This window comes from Mus caroli, chromosome 2 (genome assembly GCF_900094665.2).
Source record: "Mus caroli chromosome 2, CAROLI_EIJ_v1.1, whole genome shotgun sequence".
In the NCBI taxonomy this organism is placed as follows: Eukaryota; Metazoa; Chordata; class Mammalia; order Rodentia; family Muridae; genus Mus; species Mus caroli.
Window position 1 is genome coordinate 85,998,946 of NC_034571.1, and position 18,680 is coordinate 86,017,625.

Consider the following 18,680-nt stretch of genomic DNA (forward strand, 5'->3'; position numbering starts at 1 on the left):
GAGACAGGGTTTCTCTGTGTAGCCCTGGCTGTCCTGGAACTCACTCTGTAGACCAGGCTGGCCTCAAACTTAGAAATCCGCCTGCCTCTGCCTCCCGAGTGCTGGGATTAAAGGCGTGTGCCACCACTGCCCAGCTCATTTCCTATTTTTATATTTTAGTTTTATACATTTAAATCTTTTTGATCCACTAGGAAACTTAGTTCTAGACAACCAACTGTTATGCATTCAATATCAACTTAAGCTAATTTTTTTTGTTTGTTTGTTTTTTGGTATGTGTTTGGGAGTGGGGGTGGCAGGTGGAACATTAATATGTCTCCTAGCTGTCCTGGAACTCTCTGTGTAGACCATTCTGGCCTTGAACTCACAGAGATCTGCCTACCTCTTTCTTCCAGGTGCTGGGATTAAAATGAGTAAGCCATATGCCCAGCAGGTTCCTATTTAACTACTTTTAACTGATTTAACTAAAATTATAGCTAAGCTATAAAATATATAGTCATAGTCTTGACCTTTACTCTTGATAGATTTAGTCAGTAAATTGGGACTCTGTTGCTGTAGGATTCGTTTTGTTTTTGTTTTGTTTTTCAAAGTCATCTGCCTCCTACTAGAGGTTAGCTTTAAGTTTCAGAAGCTGTGCTCCAGCCTGGAAGCCACTGATCTTTAGTTTTATTTATGGGTTCAGCAGGCACCAAGTTGCTGCTCATATGATTTTTCTGAATCAAATTTAACCCTTTTTTAGAATTAGGTTAATGATTCTTGCTACTTGCTTCTCTCACTTGAGATTAAAGGAGCTGATGAATTTACCCTGGGTTGGAAGCTTAGAATGTTGTGAATAATGCTTCACCTCATGTTGATTTTTATTTATGGGTGTGATTGCTTATATATGTGTATGTTCTATGTGTTCAGGTGCTTGCAGAGGCCAGAGGTGGTGTTGAATTTCCTGGAGCTAGAGTTCCAAGAGGTTATAAGCTGTCTGATATATGGGTGCTGAGAATTTAATCCGTGCCTTCTAGAAGAACAGCAAGTGTTCTTAGCCACTGAGCCATCATCTCCAGCGCCTCATGTAGAATTTTTATGCTGCTTTCATGAATAACAACCCCTCTCCCCAAAAAAAGATCAATAGAGTGAGGGAAAAGCTAATTTAATTAAATTTACTCTGGGATTCTTGGTTTGTTTTGGTTTTTTTGAGACAGTCTCTGTATGCTTGTCCTGACTATTCTGGAACTCACTATGTAGACCAGGCTGGCTTTGAACTCACAGAGACCCATCTGCCTCCCAAGGCTGGAATTAAAGGTGTGCACCATCTCACCTGGCTCCCTCTAATTTTTGAGAGGAAACTCTTCTTTGGTGAATGAATGGCTTTGATTACTAATATATCCTGGCAAAACAGGCCATAAGATCCAGTGGATATGGTGACTGATGCCTGTAAGGTGTGATAATAATGCAATCCAGAGCTCTGATCTGCAGTAGCCAGAGGAACTCAGAGATGTAGCCAAGAGGAAATTGTGCTTCTGATTTAAACCCTTCTGGGTTTTCCAAATCTCTGTGTGATGGGTTTGTAAAGTACTGCAGCTGCCAATCACTCTCACGGTCTCATTTGGATGGCAACAGGTTACCTATAGAGCTTTGTGTAAGGTATAGTTTATAATTTATAGATCTGATAGGAAAACAGAGCTAGGGGCTGGTGAGATGGCTCAGTGGGTAAGAGCACCCGACTGCTCTTCCGAAGGTCCAAAGTTCAAATCCCAGCAACCACATGGTGGCTCACAACCATCCCTAATGAGATCTGACTCCCTCTTCTGGAGTGTCTAGACAACTACAGCGTACTTATATATAATAAAAATAAATAAATCTTTAAAAAAAAAAGTTTAACATTAAAAAAAAAAAAAGAAGAAAACAGAGCTATCTACTTTTCTGGGCATCAGTGTTTTTAGTCCCTCCTGTTTCTTGCTAAAACATTTTCACTAGGAAATAATTTCCCTTTGAAGGTACGCCTGAACCTCTTGGGGTTCTGTGTTTGCTTTTTCTTTGGCTAGTTGGTTGGTTGAGATGTTGTTGTTGTTGTTGTTATTTTTTGAGAGCCACTTTGTAACCCTGGCTGGCCTGGAACACACTGTACATCAGGGTAGCCTCAAACTTGCTGCTGTCCTTCTGCCTGTGCACTCCATGCCTCCTTAGAGCAGTGGCTACAGATATACACACTGCTGTACTTGGCTCCCCCGATGATGCTCTTAAGTAGTTTTGGTTTTATTTTCTTTCCATACCAGAATTGAATTCAGAACCTACCACGTGTAAGATAAACATTCTCCCATTGAGTTATATATATCTCCCCAGTTCTAGCTGTCCTATAGTTCTTTCCCATATGTATATCTCACCACTAAAGGACAGGCTCAGTTCTCAGCCGTGGTCCCAGGCTTTCAGCATTTGAGCCACCTGGGGCCTTACTGGAGATATTTGCTCTCAGCCTCTGCCCAGCATTGTTCAGGTGTCACTGATCCAAACTGCAAGGCAGAGTGAGGTATGGAACATCAACAGGATTTTCCAGTGCTGTGAGCTGACAGTGACTTAAGCTGTGTTTCATTCACATCTTTTTTCCTATCTACTTACCTAGTTGCTGAATCCAAAATGGGATGAGTTGTTCTTTACCTTTAAAACGTTACTTTTCTCTACCCAAGAACTGTCCTTGTGCATATTAACTAACTAAAATTTCAACTTTGTGAGGGGAAACTGCACACATGAACTGTAGTAACCACTGACCGTTATAACTATTTCTGTTTCTAAAGAGGAAATTATTAGCAATAGACAGCAAGTGTAAGTTGCTAATTGGAGCTTTGAAAGAAAAATGAAATAGTACTGTCTATATAATAGTGCCAGGTGCTGTCTCTAATGGAGCTACCATATTCCTCTGTGTGCCTATCAAATACCTTTAATGGGGTAGAAACATGGGCCCAGATAACTAGATCCCTAGCTGTCTTTCTGAGCTCATTATAGTTATCAGGAGCTGTAATGACATTGGGTAGGCTTGGAAGAGGAAGCAGACTTTGGGAAGTAACCATTGACTTTATCAAATACAAACACAAATACAGTGGCTTGGGATTGAGTCGGACAGAATATTTTTTGTCTATCTGCACAGTTTTTGCAACCTTTAAGCCAAGCTTTCCAGAAGAAAAACCATATATTCTCTTATCCTTATAATTAGTTAGATGCTTAAGAATGTTAGTAGTTTAAGTTTATGGCCCCTCCCTACCACATAGTGATAATGGGATTGATCCTAGGTATCCTCTATATAGCTAATGTTCTTCCACTGCAATATCCCCAGCCCTCCTTGTTACTTTCTATAGTTAGGTTTCACTAAGTTGTCCAGGCTGTCCTTGAACTATCTGTATGTAGCCCAGGCAGGCCTTGAACTAACTCTCTGTTTGTAGCCCAGGCAAACCTTGAACTTCCTATCCATCTGTCTCAGCCTTTTGAATAGCTGCAACTACAGGCCAGTGCCTGTAGGTTCAGCTTATTATATGCTTCTGTTTTTAACCAAAATTCATGCCAATATATACAAGCTAGATCTCTATCATCAAGACAGATGAACTGTCATATATGTCGGGAACATAGAGTAGAATGGTAGTCCATAGCATTCTATCATCTTCCTATTCTTTGTTGCTGTTGTTGTTGTTGTTATTGTTTGAGACAGGGTTTCTCTGTGTAGCTCCTGGCTGTCCTGGAACTCACTCTATAGACCAGGCTGGCCTCGAACTCAGAAATCCGCCTGCCTCTCTGCCCCTCTGACTCCCGAGTGCTAGGATAAAAGGTGTGAGCCATCACTGCTCGGCTCAGCTTCCTATTCTTAATCCTACTTAATATTTTTAAGATTCATTTTTATTTTTATTCATTTGTATTTTTGTTTGTGTATATATGCTTATAGACATGTAAGTGCCCATAGATATTAGGAGAAGGTGTCAGATCCCCTGGAGCTAGAGTTCAAGTGGTTGTAAGCCATCCCATGTGGGTACTAGGACTCAAACTCAGGTCCTGTTGGAGTCCTTGTCAAGATCAGTACATGCTTGAAACTGCTCAGCCATTTCTCCAGCCCTTTTACTTAATATTTGTTATTATCTTTATTCCCTGCCTTTGGTGGCAATTCTAAATCATTATTTTTTTTTCTCTTACTTAGGATTATGCCTATATTCCTAGGCATATCAAGGTTATATCAAAGTTAGAAAAGCAAAATAGACTCACTCCTGAAAGCGACTTTAACATTCTTTTGTGTCTTCTCCTTGACTAGAATCATGTGGATCCAGAGGAAATTACCATATTCTTGGCAAAAGGTTTGGGACCCTGTGTCAGGAGCAGACGGTCCCATGCTAACAAGATAAATCTAGTCATGCAGGCTGGAGCAGATGGCGGATTGGGAGTTGAGCAGCAGAGAGGCCTAATGGTGATAGCAGTAGTATTTGGATGTCATTATTTTATTAGTTAGCAAACAGAACTGTCCTCAGTTTTATTTGTAATGGTGCTGTAGGTGTCAGCCCCCAGGGATTGGCACAACAGCCTAATCAATTTGTTCTGATGTTGGTTTTATCTATTCTGTTATCTCTGTAGCTTTGTTAGCAACACATAGGGAAAGGGGAACAAATAGAATTTTACACATCACTCAATCTCTAAACCCGTGAGCTTTTTAAAACAATCTTTTTGCTTTGTTTTCCTTGGCTAGTTTCCTAGGGAAACTTGCCCTTTCTGTCTCACTCCTGAATTTTGGCTTGCTGGGATATATTACCTGGAATCTGATGACGACAGCCTAAGCTTGATTTGGCTTTGCTTTTAACTTATTTTTTTAACTTTACTCTTCTAATGGTGGACATCTCTTTCAAATAAGAGAACAAGTATAAAGTCAATTTAAGTGGAGTGGAGCTAAGTGAAGCAAAGCTTGGGAGCTTGGCCTGTTTATATGTGTCCTAGTGATCTGCCAGTGTGGGTGGCAGGTGGGCCCTTTTTTTCCAGCCTCACATCAAGGATAAACCACTTTCCCTTAGCAGGGAACCACACAGTGCAAACATTGAGGGTTCAAATGTAAACCAAAGCTAAACTAGGTGCAGTCCTGTGCTCAGCAGCATCTCATTAGTCCCTTCAAGCAGAGTGTGGCCTCCTCACCATCTCTACCCTCTAGCCTCCAACTTTGTTTTGTTTCCTCGTAGGTCCAGTCTACTGCCTAGCAGCCCAGTGCATTATTCTTAGTAATGTAGATGGTAGATAAAGGCTACCTTGCGACAGTGGTTCATGGTATTTGAGAGGCACAGAGTAGAATGAGAAATGGCAGGACTCCCACTGTCTAGTCCAGGGTGGGCTTTGTTTCTGTCTTTCTTCTGTATAGAGTTGGGATTAGTGCTCCTGGAGATAAAGGTACCTTTCTGAAATGGCTACCCTCTGTGAGATCACACAGCAGGTTCTGAGGAGAGGAGGCTTGCTTTCCCAGGAGCGCTCTGCCTGCATCCCCTTTATTTTAGAACCAGTGGCTTTGTGTTTTCATTTATCTTGGTTCCATACTTTGAACAATAGCGGCATTAGGGTGGGTCTCCAGGACATTTGTTAATAACTTTTTTCTTATCTAATCAGTTGTGAACTAAGACTCAGAAGGTGGCAAGGATGGAAATAGTTTCTACTAAGTGGGATATGCACAGATCCTTCCTGCCTCTCTTATTTCCTCTTAAATTAATCAAGACAGCTTGCCCCATTTCCAAAGAGGAGTCACACACACCCTTAGAAGGGCCCCAAAACATCTTGGTCTCAGAATTTCTAACAGTATGGTGTTTAAACTTTCTCCCCTTCTTTTCTTCATTCCATGCAGCCTCTGTGAATGTCCTGGTACAGAATTGCAAGATCTACAATGATGCCAGCTGTGACATTTCTGCAGATGGCCAACTCCTGGCAGCCTTCATCCCGAGCAGCCAGAGGGGCTTTCCTGATGAAGGCATCCTGGCAGTGTATTCCCTGGCCCCCCATAACTTGGGGGAAATGCTCTACACCAAGCGATTTGGTAAGGGATAGGAAGCCCAACCTAATGACAGAGTTGACGCTGATGCCTTGGCATAGGCATTCCTAGGTGAGGCATGGAGTGCATGGGTGAGAGTAATGGTCACATACTACCTACCTCTGCCTTCATTCACTGAGGAACAGGCCAGAGAAAGATTGCTTTGCAGGAGAGCTGGCTATAGCATTCATTACAGAAGAGTCTCACAGTAAGAGTTCTCCCTGCCACAGTAGCATCATTAGTGTGCCCCTATGACAAAGGCTAGCAATAAGGAAGAAGCTTTTTAGCTGTGGCATGGAAAGCTGGGTAAGCACATATACTTACTGCAAGGTGGTTTGGCTTTGTGTTTTAAAAACCTTCCAAAATATGTGTGTTCTTTAATCCAGATTTTTTTTTTTCGAGACTGGGTTTCTCTGTATAGCCCTGGCTGTCCTAGAACTCACTTTGTAGACCAGGCTGGCCTCGAACTCAGAAATCCGCCTGCCTCTGCCTCCCAAGTGCTGGGATTAAAGGTGTGCGCCACCACACCCGGCTCAGAAATTTTACTCTAAGGAAATAATAGACTTCTAAAGACATAATCAGAAAACTACAAAGATTATACAGAGATATTTGTGCTGTGTTATTTATCATACAGGAAAACACCAAATTGTTACTTCAAGAGATTTTTTTAAGGAGGAGCTTAAATTAAAATGACTATACAGTGATGGCATAAAATACAAGTAGCTTTAACACTGCTCTTATGAAAGATTATTTAATAATGGAAAAGATTTATAATGCCTAAGTGAAAAGATATTTCTGAACAGTGCTTAGAGTGTGCTAACAGTCTTGTAAAGTTATGAGAACCCTAGTTAGTATTCATTAGTGCCAATTGTTCACCACACTGCACTGCACATTGCAACCCTAGAAGATCACCTGAGCATAGTCAGACTATGAAAGCTGGAGAAAAGGAGAAAGGACTGCGTGAAAGTTGTTTCCATGGAACGGCAAGAGTACTGAGAAATATGACTGTCTTCTCTTGGTCCTCAGGTCCCAATGCCATTTCTGTAAGCCTGTCCCCGATGGGCCGATACGTTATGGTGGGCTTGGCCTCACGAAGGATCCTGCTGCACCCCTCCACAGAGCACATGGTAGCCCAGGTCTTCAGGCTACAACAGGCCCATGGTGGTGAGACTTCCATGAGGGTGAGTGTCATTGTTTACATCTCTCTTGGACTGTGATGTGATCCTCTAGTCGGGCCAGTACCCTAGTCCAGGTGACCCATGACAGTATATTTCACTTTTAGAAGATCAGAACTCTTGAACATCAGGAACTTTCAGCTGCACCTATTGTCATTGTTGTATCTCGAGAGGCTGAGGCAAGAAGATTCTTGCTTTTAAATAAAACTATAGAAAATGGGAAGTAGTATCTTGGTGGCCTTGCATGTGAATGAGGATCATAGCACCAAGAAACACACCTCAGGCTTCATGCTCCCCAACCTCCGTGTGAACCTGCAGTGCAGAGACAGGGGAAGGGCCCAGGAGATAAAGTTCTTGCTCTGCTTTGGTATTAAGGAAACAAACTTAGAAAGTGGTTGTATACCATGATTCTACCATATTGTGGTGGAACAAGAGGATTTTAGGCAGCTTCTTTGCTCTGAATTACCAAACCCTTTTACCAACAGAGTAGAAATGCTGTTTAGGATCCACTCCTGTATAAGGCATGCCCCTCCTATATGGCCATGAGAGTGTATTGGATGTAGTATGGTTAATTGTCTTCTGGACTCACCTAGACTAGTGTGGCTGACTGAGTTTCCCTCATCCTCTAGGGGCTTATTTGGCCAGGGTTTTGTCAGGGAGAATCAGGCATTTGAACAGTTCTCTAATTAGATAGTATTTAAGCTTAGTTCCAATCTAAGCACTGGTGAGTTAATTCCTCGCTTTCATGTAGTCTGTGCCATTTATAGTTCCATGCATTTGGTGGGGTTGTTTTGTTTTATTTTGTTTTTTGGTTGGGTGTGTGTGTGTGTGTGTGTTCCCTTTAGCTGTGTGTCATGTATGGTAATCTAACCCAGCTGGGTTCAATATAAGTTCCTTAAGAATAAAGTCCCTGGGCCCTTCATCTAGTGCTGTGCTTGTAAAGACTTGTTGAATGCTTGGACTAGGATGCATTTATTATCAAGAAAAAAATAGTAGAGATATGCAAAGTGATGGAAGGGTGTGCTTGGAGTGTCTTTCCTTTGCTGGCCTCTTCTTCCTCTGGTTTCTTAATTATAGTATGTTTTGGCTGACTGAGATACTGAACTGCTTTTCAAACTCCGTGAACCTGATACAGATAAGACTCTTGTTTGCCAGAATACCTTAAAACCTGGGATTTTTTTTCCTCTTCTGCATCTTGAGTTGCCCTCAAGTTTGTCCCCTCCTTTGGCAGCTTCCTTTATAGAACTCCTACCCGACTGAGTACACACTCAAGTATTATGCTAATACTTGTCTCACCAACCTGCAGTTGTTTCTATATGCTCCTTCAGAGAGCAGAGTCGCCTGTTTCCTCTTTATGAAATCCAAGTACCTAGTAGAGAACCTGAACACAGTAGAAACTAAGTGAATTAAAGAGAATCTCAGGGGCTGGAGAGATGGCTCAGCGGTTGAGAGCACTGACTGCTCTTCCAGAGGTCCTGAGTTCAAATCCCAGCAACCACATGGTGGCTCACAACCATCTGTAATGAGATCTGATGCCCTCTTCTGGTGTGTGTGAAGACAGTTACAGTGTACTTACATATAATAAATAAATCTTTAAAAAAAAAAAGAGAGAGAATCTCAGAAAAGCACCTTTGCCCCTTATCATTTTCAGGTGGTAACTATCAGAATCAGAGGCATCCTTGGAAACCTCTGAAAGGGGCAGCAACAAGGCACTACTCTGCTTTTGATAATGAAACAGTAGAGTTCTGATACTTTATGGGTGAAAATAAGAAAACCAAGCTTGTTTTCTTAACTAGATATCTGAAGATGGAAGTAGAATTTTAGTGTAGTGTTGTTCTTTCGCTAATCCTAAGCACCCGGTGTCTGCCTCTCACCACCTACATCTTGATCCCAACAGCTCTTCTAACTAGTTGTAAAAAAATAAAAATTTCTTATGGATCTTATTGCATTGATGCTAATACACATCTCCAGCTACTTCTCAAAACCCAGGCCTCTTGCCCAGTTCCTAGGCAAAACTTGCCAGCTCTCCATCTTTCTCATAATCAGTCAGAAATACCTGGCTAAAATCAAATACCTACAAGCAAAAACGAAAGGTGTCTTTTGTCATGTGAGGCCAGCGCTGAGGGAATTTGGTTGGAGGATTCTGCTGGGAAGATAGGATCCAGTTGGTCCACTGCTGTCTCGCTAAGGCATTCAATGGCAGCTCGATAGCTGTGTGCCTCATGCAAGCAGCTGTTTCTGAGCATGCCCCCCATCTCCAGTGAGGCTTTTTGATTCTCATTAATCTGTCATTAGGTAAGAAAACTGAGGTGACTGGAAAAATCTCATTTGAGAAGCATTCCTCTCACCTAGAGGATCAAGGTATCTCAACAAAGATTTTGCTCAATCAGACATTCACCAACTCTGCTTTTCTGGGGTTTTGAGGTCTTGCTTGTTCCTATATTCAAAGAACCAAAGTGTTCAGTAAATGTCCCTGAACTTACTCTTCAGTGGAAGGGAAGCCACACATGTTGTATGAGTGCACACATGCCTGTGTACATGTGTGTTTTGCTAGGATTTAAATGCCTTCATGCATGCTTAGCAGCCTGGCATTCCCTCTTTTAGTTGTGCTAGGCACACTGTAATGTGCCATCCTTAGGCACACTGTGATGTGCCTGCCATCCAGCATATCCAGAAATTTTGTCAAATGGGACTGAAGCATCTCTCTGTCTTGGTGTCTGCCTATCTCTCTTGTCTTTTTCTCTCTGTCTCTCTCGGTCTCTGTCTCTCTCTCTCTCTCTCTCTGTATAGATTAGCATAGGTGCTTTTCTATCTCTGTCTGTAAAGTTAGCTTTGCCCTTGAAACATGCATATGCAGAGAAGGAGCCTAGAGCTTCTCCACAAGGTATTTCCCCCTACCCACTATGGAATAACTTCTTGGATTCACTATGATAATATTCAAAGAGATGAACTTGTTGTACCAACAGACATTCCCAGGGGAAAATCCTCTGGGGTATTGATTTATTTTAATTCCCACTAAGTGATGTCTCTCGCAGGAGATGATCTCTTACAGGATCCCATATGAAATCTCTTCTGTAAATGAATTGCTAATTGCTGTTAGCTTTGATGTGCTTATTCTAAGAGTTCAACAGTAGTGCTTGGGCATTGGAACTATAGTTCCTATGTAACGGGGACCCTCGAAAACACAAATTCACTTTAGACCTACAGTCACAAGAGTGGGTTCTGGTGATCCCAGCTACTCAGAGGCTGAATCAGGATTGTGAGGTTGAAGGCCAGCCCATTCTATTATGAGGCCGTATCTCCAAATAAAAAGTATTTACAAGATATAACAATGGTATAGTGTCTGTATCTCAAAACAAGCTTCCCATACTAGAGAAGTGGCTCTGTGGCTAAGACCATTTACTGCTTTTGCAGAGGACCAGGTCTGGCTCTCAAGCACCCACCTGGAGGCTCACAATCATCAATAACTCCAGTTGTAGGGAATTGGAAGCTTTCTTCTAACCTCTAAGAAGGGCATCTGGCACTCATGTGGGTGGTGCCTGTACATAAATGCAAGCGAACACTCATGTATATAAAAGGATTTTAGAATTTAAAACAAGCCCCTTCCTCCCAATGGTTCTGCTGGTCTTAATGTCTACCACCTTCACTAGGGTGTTGCCTTTAGTATTTCAGCAAAGCAAGCAGAGACTCAATCTCAGATTTTCTTACTCTGTCATGAGTCTGAGTTATGTCCTGCCTTGATCCTTTGCTGATTTTATTGCTGTTTCTGTTCTGTTTCCTCAGCCTCCCCAGGGTCTCACTGTATAGACCAGGCTGACCTTAATTTACAGAGATCTGCCTGCCTTTATCTCCCAAGCTCAGGGATTAAAGTCTCCCTGTCCTTTTCTTTTAGATTTTAGAAGACAGTGCTTTTATTTCTATTATATCTTCAGATGTTTATATACACTTCTGGTGTAGCTTGGTAGGATAGAGCTAGTAAAGACTAGAACGGTTCTTAACTGTGTCACCACCTGGTCCAGCCTGGTCATGGACCAGGTTCATCAAGGTAGGAGGGCACCATAGAGCAGAGCAATTCCCACCACAGCCCACACTCAGCCTTCTGCGTGCCTGGGCTTCACCTCTAATCTTTTTTCAGTTGTTGAGGTTCTCCTCAGGTCGTTTGTTCACTTAATTGTACCTCTTCAAGGCTTTGATTCCTCAGATGGAGTCATTTTCAGTTCTGTCCTGTGTCTAGGAGGGAAGATCCTATTAGTGTTCCCCCTCGAAGCTTTCTGAGGCTCCTTCTAATTCTGAGACTTGGCAGAGCCAGGCTCCTGTTTTCTGTCTCCCTTCTCTGTCCGCTAGAGAACCCCTAAGCTGGAGGTGAGACGCTCAGCCACCTGTGCTGTTGGATTCCCTTTCACTAGAGCAAGTAAGGGCTTTTCGTTAATTTCTGTTTTGGTTTAAGTTAGGCTTTTAGAGACTGCTGAGCTGAAGTTTTGCTGAATTCCCAAAACACTAAACTGCCTGTGTTCCTGCTCAGCTTTCATTTTCTAATTGGAACAAGGCACAATATTGTAACAGAAAACTGCAATTAATTTTCTAAAATAGTGGCAACTTCCACATTATAATAACTTTGGTTGTAACCAAGTGAAAGCACAATAACAAAATTACTAATGAAGCCAGAAATAGTCAGATACCAAGTTGCTCCTTCAGTTTGTATGTATAAGCCCTGTGTTACTCTGGAAAAGAGTAAGGGTTACGGCCAGGGCTCAAGGACAAGGGATTTACTAGGCATTCTCAACCAGGAAGTAGGAATAAAAAGAAGGATTAGTATCTTCCAATGGGAGTGTTAACATGTCACGTTCTTTTCCCTAAGGCATGGACTGTCCTTCCTCAACAGATGCAAAGTATAGGCAGACAAATGGTTTAGAGCTGGAGCTAAGTAGTAGAGTGCTTTTCTACCCCATGCAAGACCAGATTCTATCCCCAGCACTACAAGGAGAAAGAACTGGAAACAATTCTCAGTATATTAGAGGCTCAAGGAACTTGAAGCTCAGTGCTTCTGGCCCACATACCACCACCCCGCTTTCTCTCTTTCTGTAGAAGTGATGGACAAGAGAACCATCATTTAACTTGGTTGGGGGAATATGAGCCTATTTATTGAAAATGGTTTGTTTATGCAGTATAGTTGTATTTAAAGGCTCAGTATTGCCCTGGTTAGCCATGTGGAAGATGTATTAGAATGTCTGTCTGGTTTTCATGTGTTTGTGATGCTAGAGGTTGAACCAGACATCAGAGCCTGCACATACAACTGAGCTACACCCACAGCTCTCTTCCCTTCTTGGTTTTATGAGTTCTGCTGTTTAGTGGTGAGCTCTCATCTGGTTTACTTGAGAAATTGATGGGTATTCCATGTTCTAAGCTTTCTGGGTCATGTTAACCATCATCCTAGTGTTAGTGCCCTGGAAAGATTAAGGGCTAGAACTGAGCCAGGAGTGATGCACACCTGAGCCCAGCACTTGAGAACTAGAGGTGTAGGATTCAAGGTTAGCTGTGAGGTAGCTCAACAGGTCAAGGCACCTGCCACTAAGTCTGACCTGAATTTAATCCTTTAAACACACATAGTGAAAGGAGAAAACTAGCTCTCAAAAGGTACCCTCAGACCTCCACATACATATTATATCACAGACATACACACTCATAAAGCAAAATATCCTTACACACAAAATAAAAATAAATCTTACAAGAAAAAAAAAAAGCCTAGACTATAGGAAAAAAAGCACAACAATATCCACCAAAGAAGATTAATTGGAAAGACATGATATGCAAAGTGCTCATCTTCCTGTAATTTCCATTGTAGCTTAGATCCTGAATCTGGGTGTGTGCCTGAGCCATTCGTCCTGGCCAGCATTCATATGACTTCTCATACACGGGACCCCCTGGACCATCCTACATTTATTTTAATGTGTCTAATCTTCACCACTATCCTGCCCCAGATCATAATCTTACACATCTCTGCATCTGAATTTTAAAACTTTAATTTTCAAAGGTGATCCAAACTCTGACTTGGTGAAGAACACTCAGAAGTCCAAGGGTCTGAATTATTTCTTAATCTTGGGGAAGCAGGTTTGGCTTTGAGTGGGGAGTTGATACTGAAATGACAGACTCTGTATTTTTATCTATTGGAAGGGTACCATTTCTTCACGGGGAGATTGGGACAGAAGCAAGACAGCTTTGTTGTCAAAACTGATTTACCTCTTCCCAAGATTCTGCCCTCATTAATTTCCTTAAAGCTGCCTGTCAGTTGATTAAAAGCTGTTTCCGCTGCAATTATCTTAAAGTTGACTTCTGCGATGTAGCACAAAGCGTCTATCCTCAAAACGTTCCTCTCTTCAGAACATTGCAGAAAAGTAGGAGGGGCAAGTTAAAAGTCAGAGGTGTCTCTGATGTGATTTGTCAGAGGAGGGGAGAACAAGATACAAAATTAAAAATAACATTAGAACTGCCATCAGAGCCATTCGTTCAGGAGAATTTTTCCATGACAGTCACACAGCTCTGATGATCCCCTCACACATACTCACCCCACGGTGTCTCTCTTAGCAGAATGGAGTCCATACTACATGTCTTCTCAAAAGAAAATTGTGCTGTGTGCCTCCTGTAGGTATTAAACTGAAACTCTTAGGACCCAGGGAGCTCTGAATTAAGAGTTTATTAGACTGGGCGTGTAGTTCAGCAACTGAGTACTTGCCTAGCATGTGAGCAGCCCTAGTGAATCACCAGTAGTGGAAGGGAAAGTAGGGTATGTTTCCTCCACCACCTACAGCAAGGCTAGATAGCAGTTTGAAAAAGTCCCTAAAACCAAGAACTAAGAGTGTTTTGTAACAAAAAATAAGAGAAAGAAAATGTAAATTCACATTGGACCTGCGTTTATAAATACGAGGAGCAGAATTATTCTGTGACACTGGGGAGTGGCTGTTGCATCTGAATTGGAGAAATCAGTAGCTAAGGATGTTAGCCTTGGTGTTGAATGTAATAAGAATGGAGTCAAGGTTTCAATATGCATTCAGGAATGTGAGAGAGGGTCTTTCATTATGTCTAATTAATGTTTCTCATCACTTCCTTCCACCTCCCTCCACTCTTTTTTTTTCAGAGAGAGAGAGAGAGAGAGAGAGAGAGAGAGAGAGAGAGAGAAAGGGGGGGGGTCTCTGTACAGCCCTGGCTGTCCTGGAACTCACTTTGTAGACCAGGCTGGCCTCGAACTCAGAAATCCACCTGCCTCTGCCTCCAGAGTGCTGGGATTAAAGGTGTGCGCCACCACGCCCGGCCTCCCTCCACTCTTTGAATTAAATTCAGGACATCTCAGAATTTTGCTTCTGTCAAGGTCCAGGTACTAAGCTGAGTCTAGGAATATAACAGTGACCAGAGACCTCTTGTGCATCTCAGTTAATAATTTGCTGCTTTTGTTTTGTTTTGTTTGTTTGTTTGGTATTGGGGGCTATGGTTGAGACCATCCTGCTAGGTAGCCTAGACTGGCCTTGAATTCATGATCCTCCGGTTTTAGCTTCCTAAGTTCTGGGATCACAAGCGTGTCCCAGCATGCCAGGCCAACCCCTGCTTCTGGATTGGTCTTATCATTTCCACTTCCAAAATCTTTATTGTGTTTGGCACCCAGGAGGCATGAGTTGTTAGTTTTGTGAGTGTGTGTGTCATTGAGTTCTGTGTGTTATGTGCTTCCCAGTTCCTCCATGCACATAATCTGTTCACTGCCATCAGTGTACACAGTAAACCATAATTGAGCAAAGGCACCAAGGAGGAGCTTCTTTTGAAAACAGGGAGTCACTTATTCATTGTGATTCCGCTATTCTTGTGTTGACCAAATAAAAAGAGGAAAATTAGGGGACTGGAGAGATGACTCAGCAGTTAAGAGCACTGACTGCTCTCTCACAGGTCCTGAGGTCAATTTCCAGCAACCACATGGTAGCTCACAACCATCTGTAATGGGGATCCTGTACTCTCTTCTGGTGTGACTGAAGACAGCTACAGTGTTCTCACTTACATGAAATAAATAAATAAATCTTTTTTTTTTAAATAGAAGAAAGATAATGAAAAAAAGGAGGAAAATTAACTATCTTGGTATTCTCATCGTTGTTGTCTTTTTAAAAAGATGTATTTATTATTATACATAAGTATATTGTAGCTGTCTTCAGATGCACCCTCTCTCATTACGGGTGGTTGTAAGCCACCATGTGGTTGCTGTGATTTGAACTCAGGACCTTTGGCAGAGCAGTCAGTGTTCCTACCTGCTGAGCCATCTCACCAGCCCCCCTCATTATTGTTTTGTAATAAACACTTCATTAGTCTTTCTCTTTTCTTGAAACAGTCTTTCGCTCTAGCTCAGTAGATCATGAATTTATGATCTTTCTGCCTCACCTCCAGAGTGCTAGGATTGATTGCAAGTATATGCCACCATATACGGTTTCAAATAACTACTTTAAAAAGATAGACTTTGAGGCTGGAAAGATGACTCGGTGGTTAAGAATCCATACTTCTGTTGCAGAGGACCAAAGTTCAGATCTCACACCATGTTGAGTGACTCACAACCACCTATGACTCTAGTTCCAAGGGGATCTGATTCTTTTTATAGCCTTTTGAAGCACATAGATACACACACACACACAAATAAGTAAAAAGATTGGGGGGGTGGCAGCACTGAAATAAAGTTCAGCAATTAAGAGGACCTGAGTTCAGTTACCAGAACCCATGTCAGGTGGCTCACAGCTAGCTGCAATTTCAGCTCCAAGGGATTCAAATCCTCTTCTGGCATCTGTGAATTTTATTTTATATATATACACACACACATATATGCATATATATATAAATAATGATTTGAGTCAACAAGATGGTTTATGATTAGGTTTGGCACCAAACCTAATGATCTGAGTTCATTCAATTCCTGGAATCCACATGATACAAGAAGAGATCTGACTCCTACAAGTTGGCCTCTGTCCTATACTAGTGTGCCATGGCATTCATGAGAGCATTCACACACACACGCACAGAAACATAAATGCTTTTTTTTTAAAGATTTATTTATTATTATACATAAGTTCACTGTAGCTGACTTCAGATGCACCAGAAGAGGGTGTCAGATCTCATTATGGGTGGTTGTGAGCCACCATGTGGTTGCTGGGATTTGAACTCAGGACCTTCGGAAGAGCAATCAGTGCCCTTACCTGCTGAGCCATCTCACCAGCCCGAAACATAAATGCTTAAAAGAAAAATTTAATCCACACCAGGAGTGTTGGCGTGTGGTTAAGTGGAAGAGTGTTTGACTAGTAGTATTCATAAGGTCCTGGGTTTTATCTTTAGGACATAAAAGTAAATACACAGGCCTTAGAGATAGCAAATGTTACTCAAGTTTCTTAGAATTCCGGGGATGTGATAGTAGTAGTAGAACCCTCACCTAGCATTTACAGAATTTTACATTAGATCCCTAACACTACAAAAAGAAAGAAAACTAAAGCTAGGCATGGTGATACATGCCTATAATTCAGCATCCCAGATGTTGAGACAGGGATTGTAAGTTTCAGGCCACCCTAAGCTGTACAGCAAGGTCAAACCTATCTCCAAAAAAAAAAAAAAAAAAAAGTATTAGTGTGCCACCCTCCACCGCCTGCCCTAGGATATGTGTTTCTTGGCCTTTGATTAAGGCACCCATCAATCCAGTGTTTCTTGTCATCTTCTTTCCACTTATCTTTCCCATCTTATTAGGCAATTGGTTTTCTTCTATCACCTTCTTTTGAAAACTTAAAGTATCCGTGCTTTCTAACAGGTTTTCCATCCCAGGGCCCTTCTATCCTCCATTTCTCCTTTCTTGAGCCAGCTTCCATTGTATTAAGGTAACATAGATCCACCAACTGCATTAGACCCCTAGCCAGCACTATAAAGTTCCAGTTTCACTGGTGATGTACATAAAAGCAACACAAGTTTTTTTTTCTCCTAGCTTCTTAACTGGCTGGCTCTGAGCAATGCAGTTTGTTGCTGAGCTAATGGCCTGAGTTTTATTGACATGCAGTAGAAAAGAAGGGTTAAAGGCTATAGCATGCTTTTCCTGTGCTGTGTTGTATTGTGTTGTGTTTTGGGACAGGCTTTTATAGAGCCTAGACTTCTCTAGAATGCCTTGTGTAGCACAAGCAAGCCTCAGATTGGAATCTTCTGCCTCTACCTCTGTGGTGCTAGGATTATCATATGCACCACTATGCCCAGATTTCTCTGCGTTTTAAAGGTTTTCCACTAATCTTTCATTCTTTTTTATACTCTCCTAAACAGGAAAAAAAAAATGCTTTCAGTTTTAGGAACTTTGTCTTTTGTTCCTACCGAAGCTGAAGTTTAAGCAGGTGATACAAAGAATACCATATAAGTGGAGGGATCATAATCTTCCTCTGCTCCCTTAGAACTGTAAAGCTTTGGCAACCTGACCCATTCTCTGTTGATGTGCTGAGACCGTATGAGCACTAAAATCTGTTCATTCTAGCATACTGATTCTCATTTCCTTTATAGCTGATAGACAGAATGAAAATGCTGTACTTTAAAGGGGAGAGGTGTGCTGTTATCACCTGTCATGTTCTAGGGTATTAGCTACAGCTAAAGAAGGCGAGACTAGGACTTTTCAGGCATGAATCAGCGGTTCTGTTTTGTATCCAACCTTGCATAGAGTCCCCAGGTTTTCATAATTCTCTTCCAATGTCCTAGAATTAAGTAGTGTACCTCATGGGAAGTCACTTTTGTCCTGGGGTCATAGAGATTGGCAGACTACTAGCTTGACCTTTCACATCCCCTGATGAATTTCAGGACACTTGAACAATCTTAAGGAAACCTTTCTTTGAACTATATTCATTGAACCTTAGCTAAGGCAAAGCTATCCCCTACCTACACTGATGCCCTATCTGTGCAGATGGACTTGATCCCGTCCCCACTGCAGGCCCCATTGAGTCTCACAGCCAACCTGGTCTCTGGTTTAGACAGACTAGTGACTGAGATCATTCATGTTTCACAGTAGCTGGAGCTATCAAACATTTGTCAATATTGGGGAAATTATTGCCTAGTTCACTTTCTCATCTCCAGCTTCTAGGTTCTAGGATCACAGATGTGCGCAGTCATTCCAGGCCAGGAGTTTCTTAGTACATCAAGCATAGTTAGGACTCAAGCCAAAGCCAATTCTGTGTGTAGGTAAAAGCTCAATCAGCTTTAGGACCATAGCAGAACCAGTCTGGAAGAGTGCCAACAGCTACTGAACACATTGCTCAGTGCCATACCTGAAAAGTTACTGATAATCAGGATTCTGTCTGTGTGACAATAGCATGGAATGTGCATGCATTATAGAGACTGTTGGTGAAGGCCTTTCTAGTTGATAAACAAAGCACACATACCCAATATTTTTAAATCCAAGACTGCTTGGTTTGAGCAGATTATAGAGGAAGCCCTTAGTTTGATTTTTTACCTCT

The 18,680-nt window shown here is 41.9% G+C and overlaps 1 protein-coding gene across 4 annotated transcripts in view; it reads left to right on the top strand.

Moving 5' to 3' along the window:
* Window positions 1-18,680, top strand: part of Ambra1 (autophagy and beclin 1 regulator 1) — a 181,753-nt gene that overhangs the window by 142,804 nt on the left and 20,269 nt on the right. For all 4 annotated transcript variants that reach the window (XM_021182585.2, XM_021182592.2, XM_021182598.2 and 1 more), the window contains 2 exons: window positions 5,837-6,025; window positions 7,046-7,200. In XM_021182585.2, the coding sequence (XP_021038244.1) occupies window positions 5,837-6,025; window positions 7,046-7,200 (344 nt within the window). The remainder of the gene's footprint in view (window positions 1-5,836; window positions 6,026-7,045; window positions 7,201-18,680) is intronic.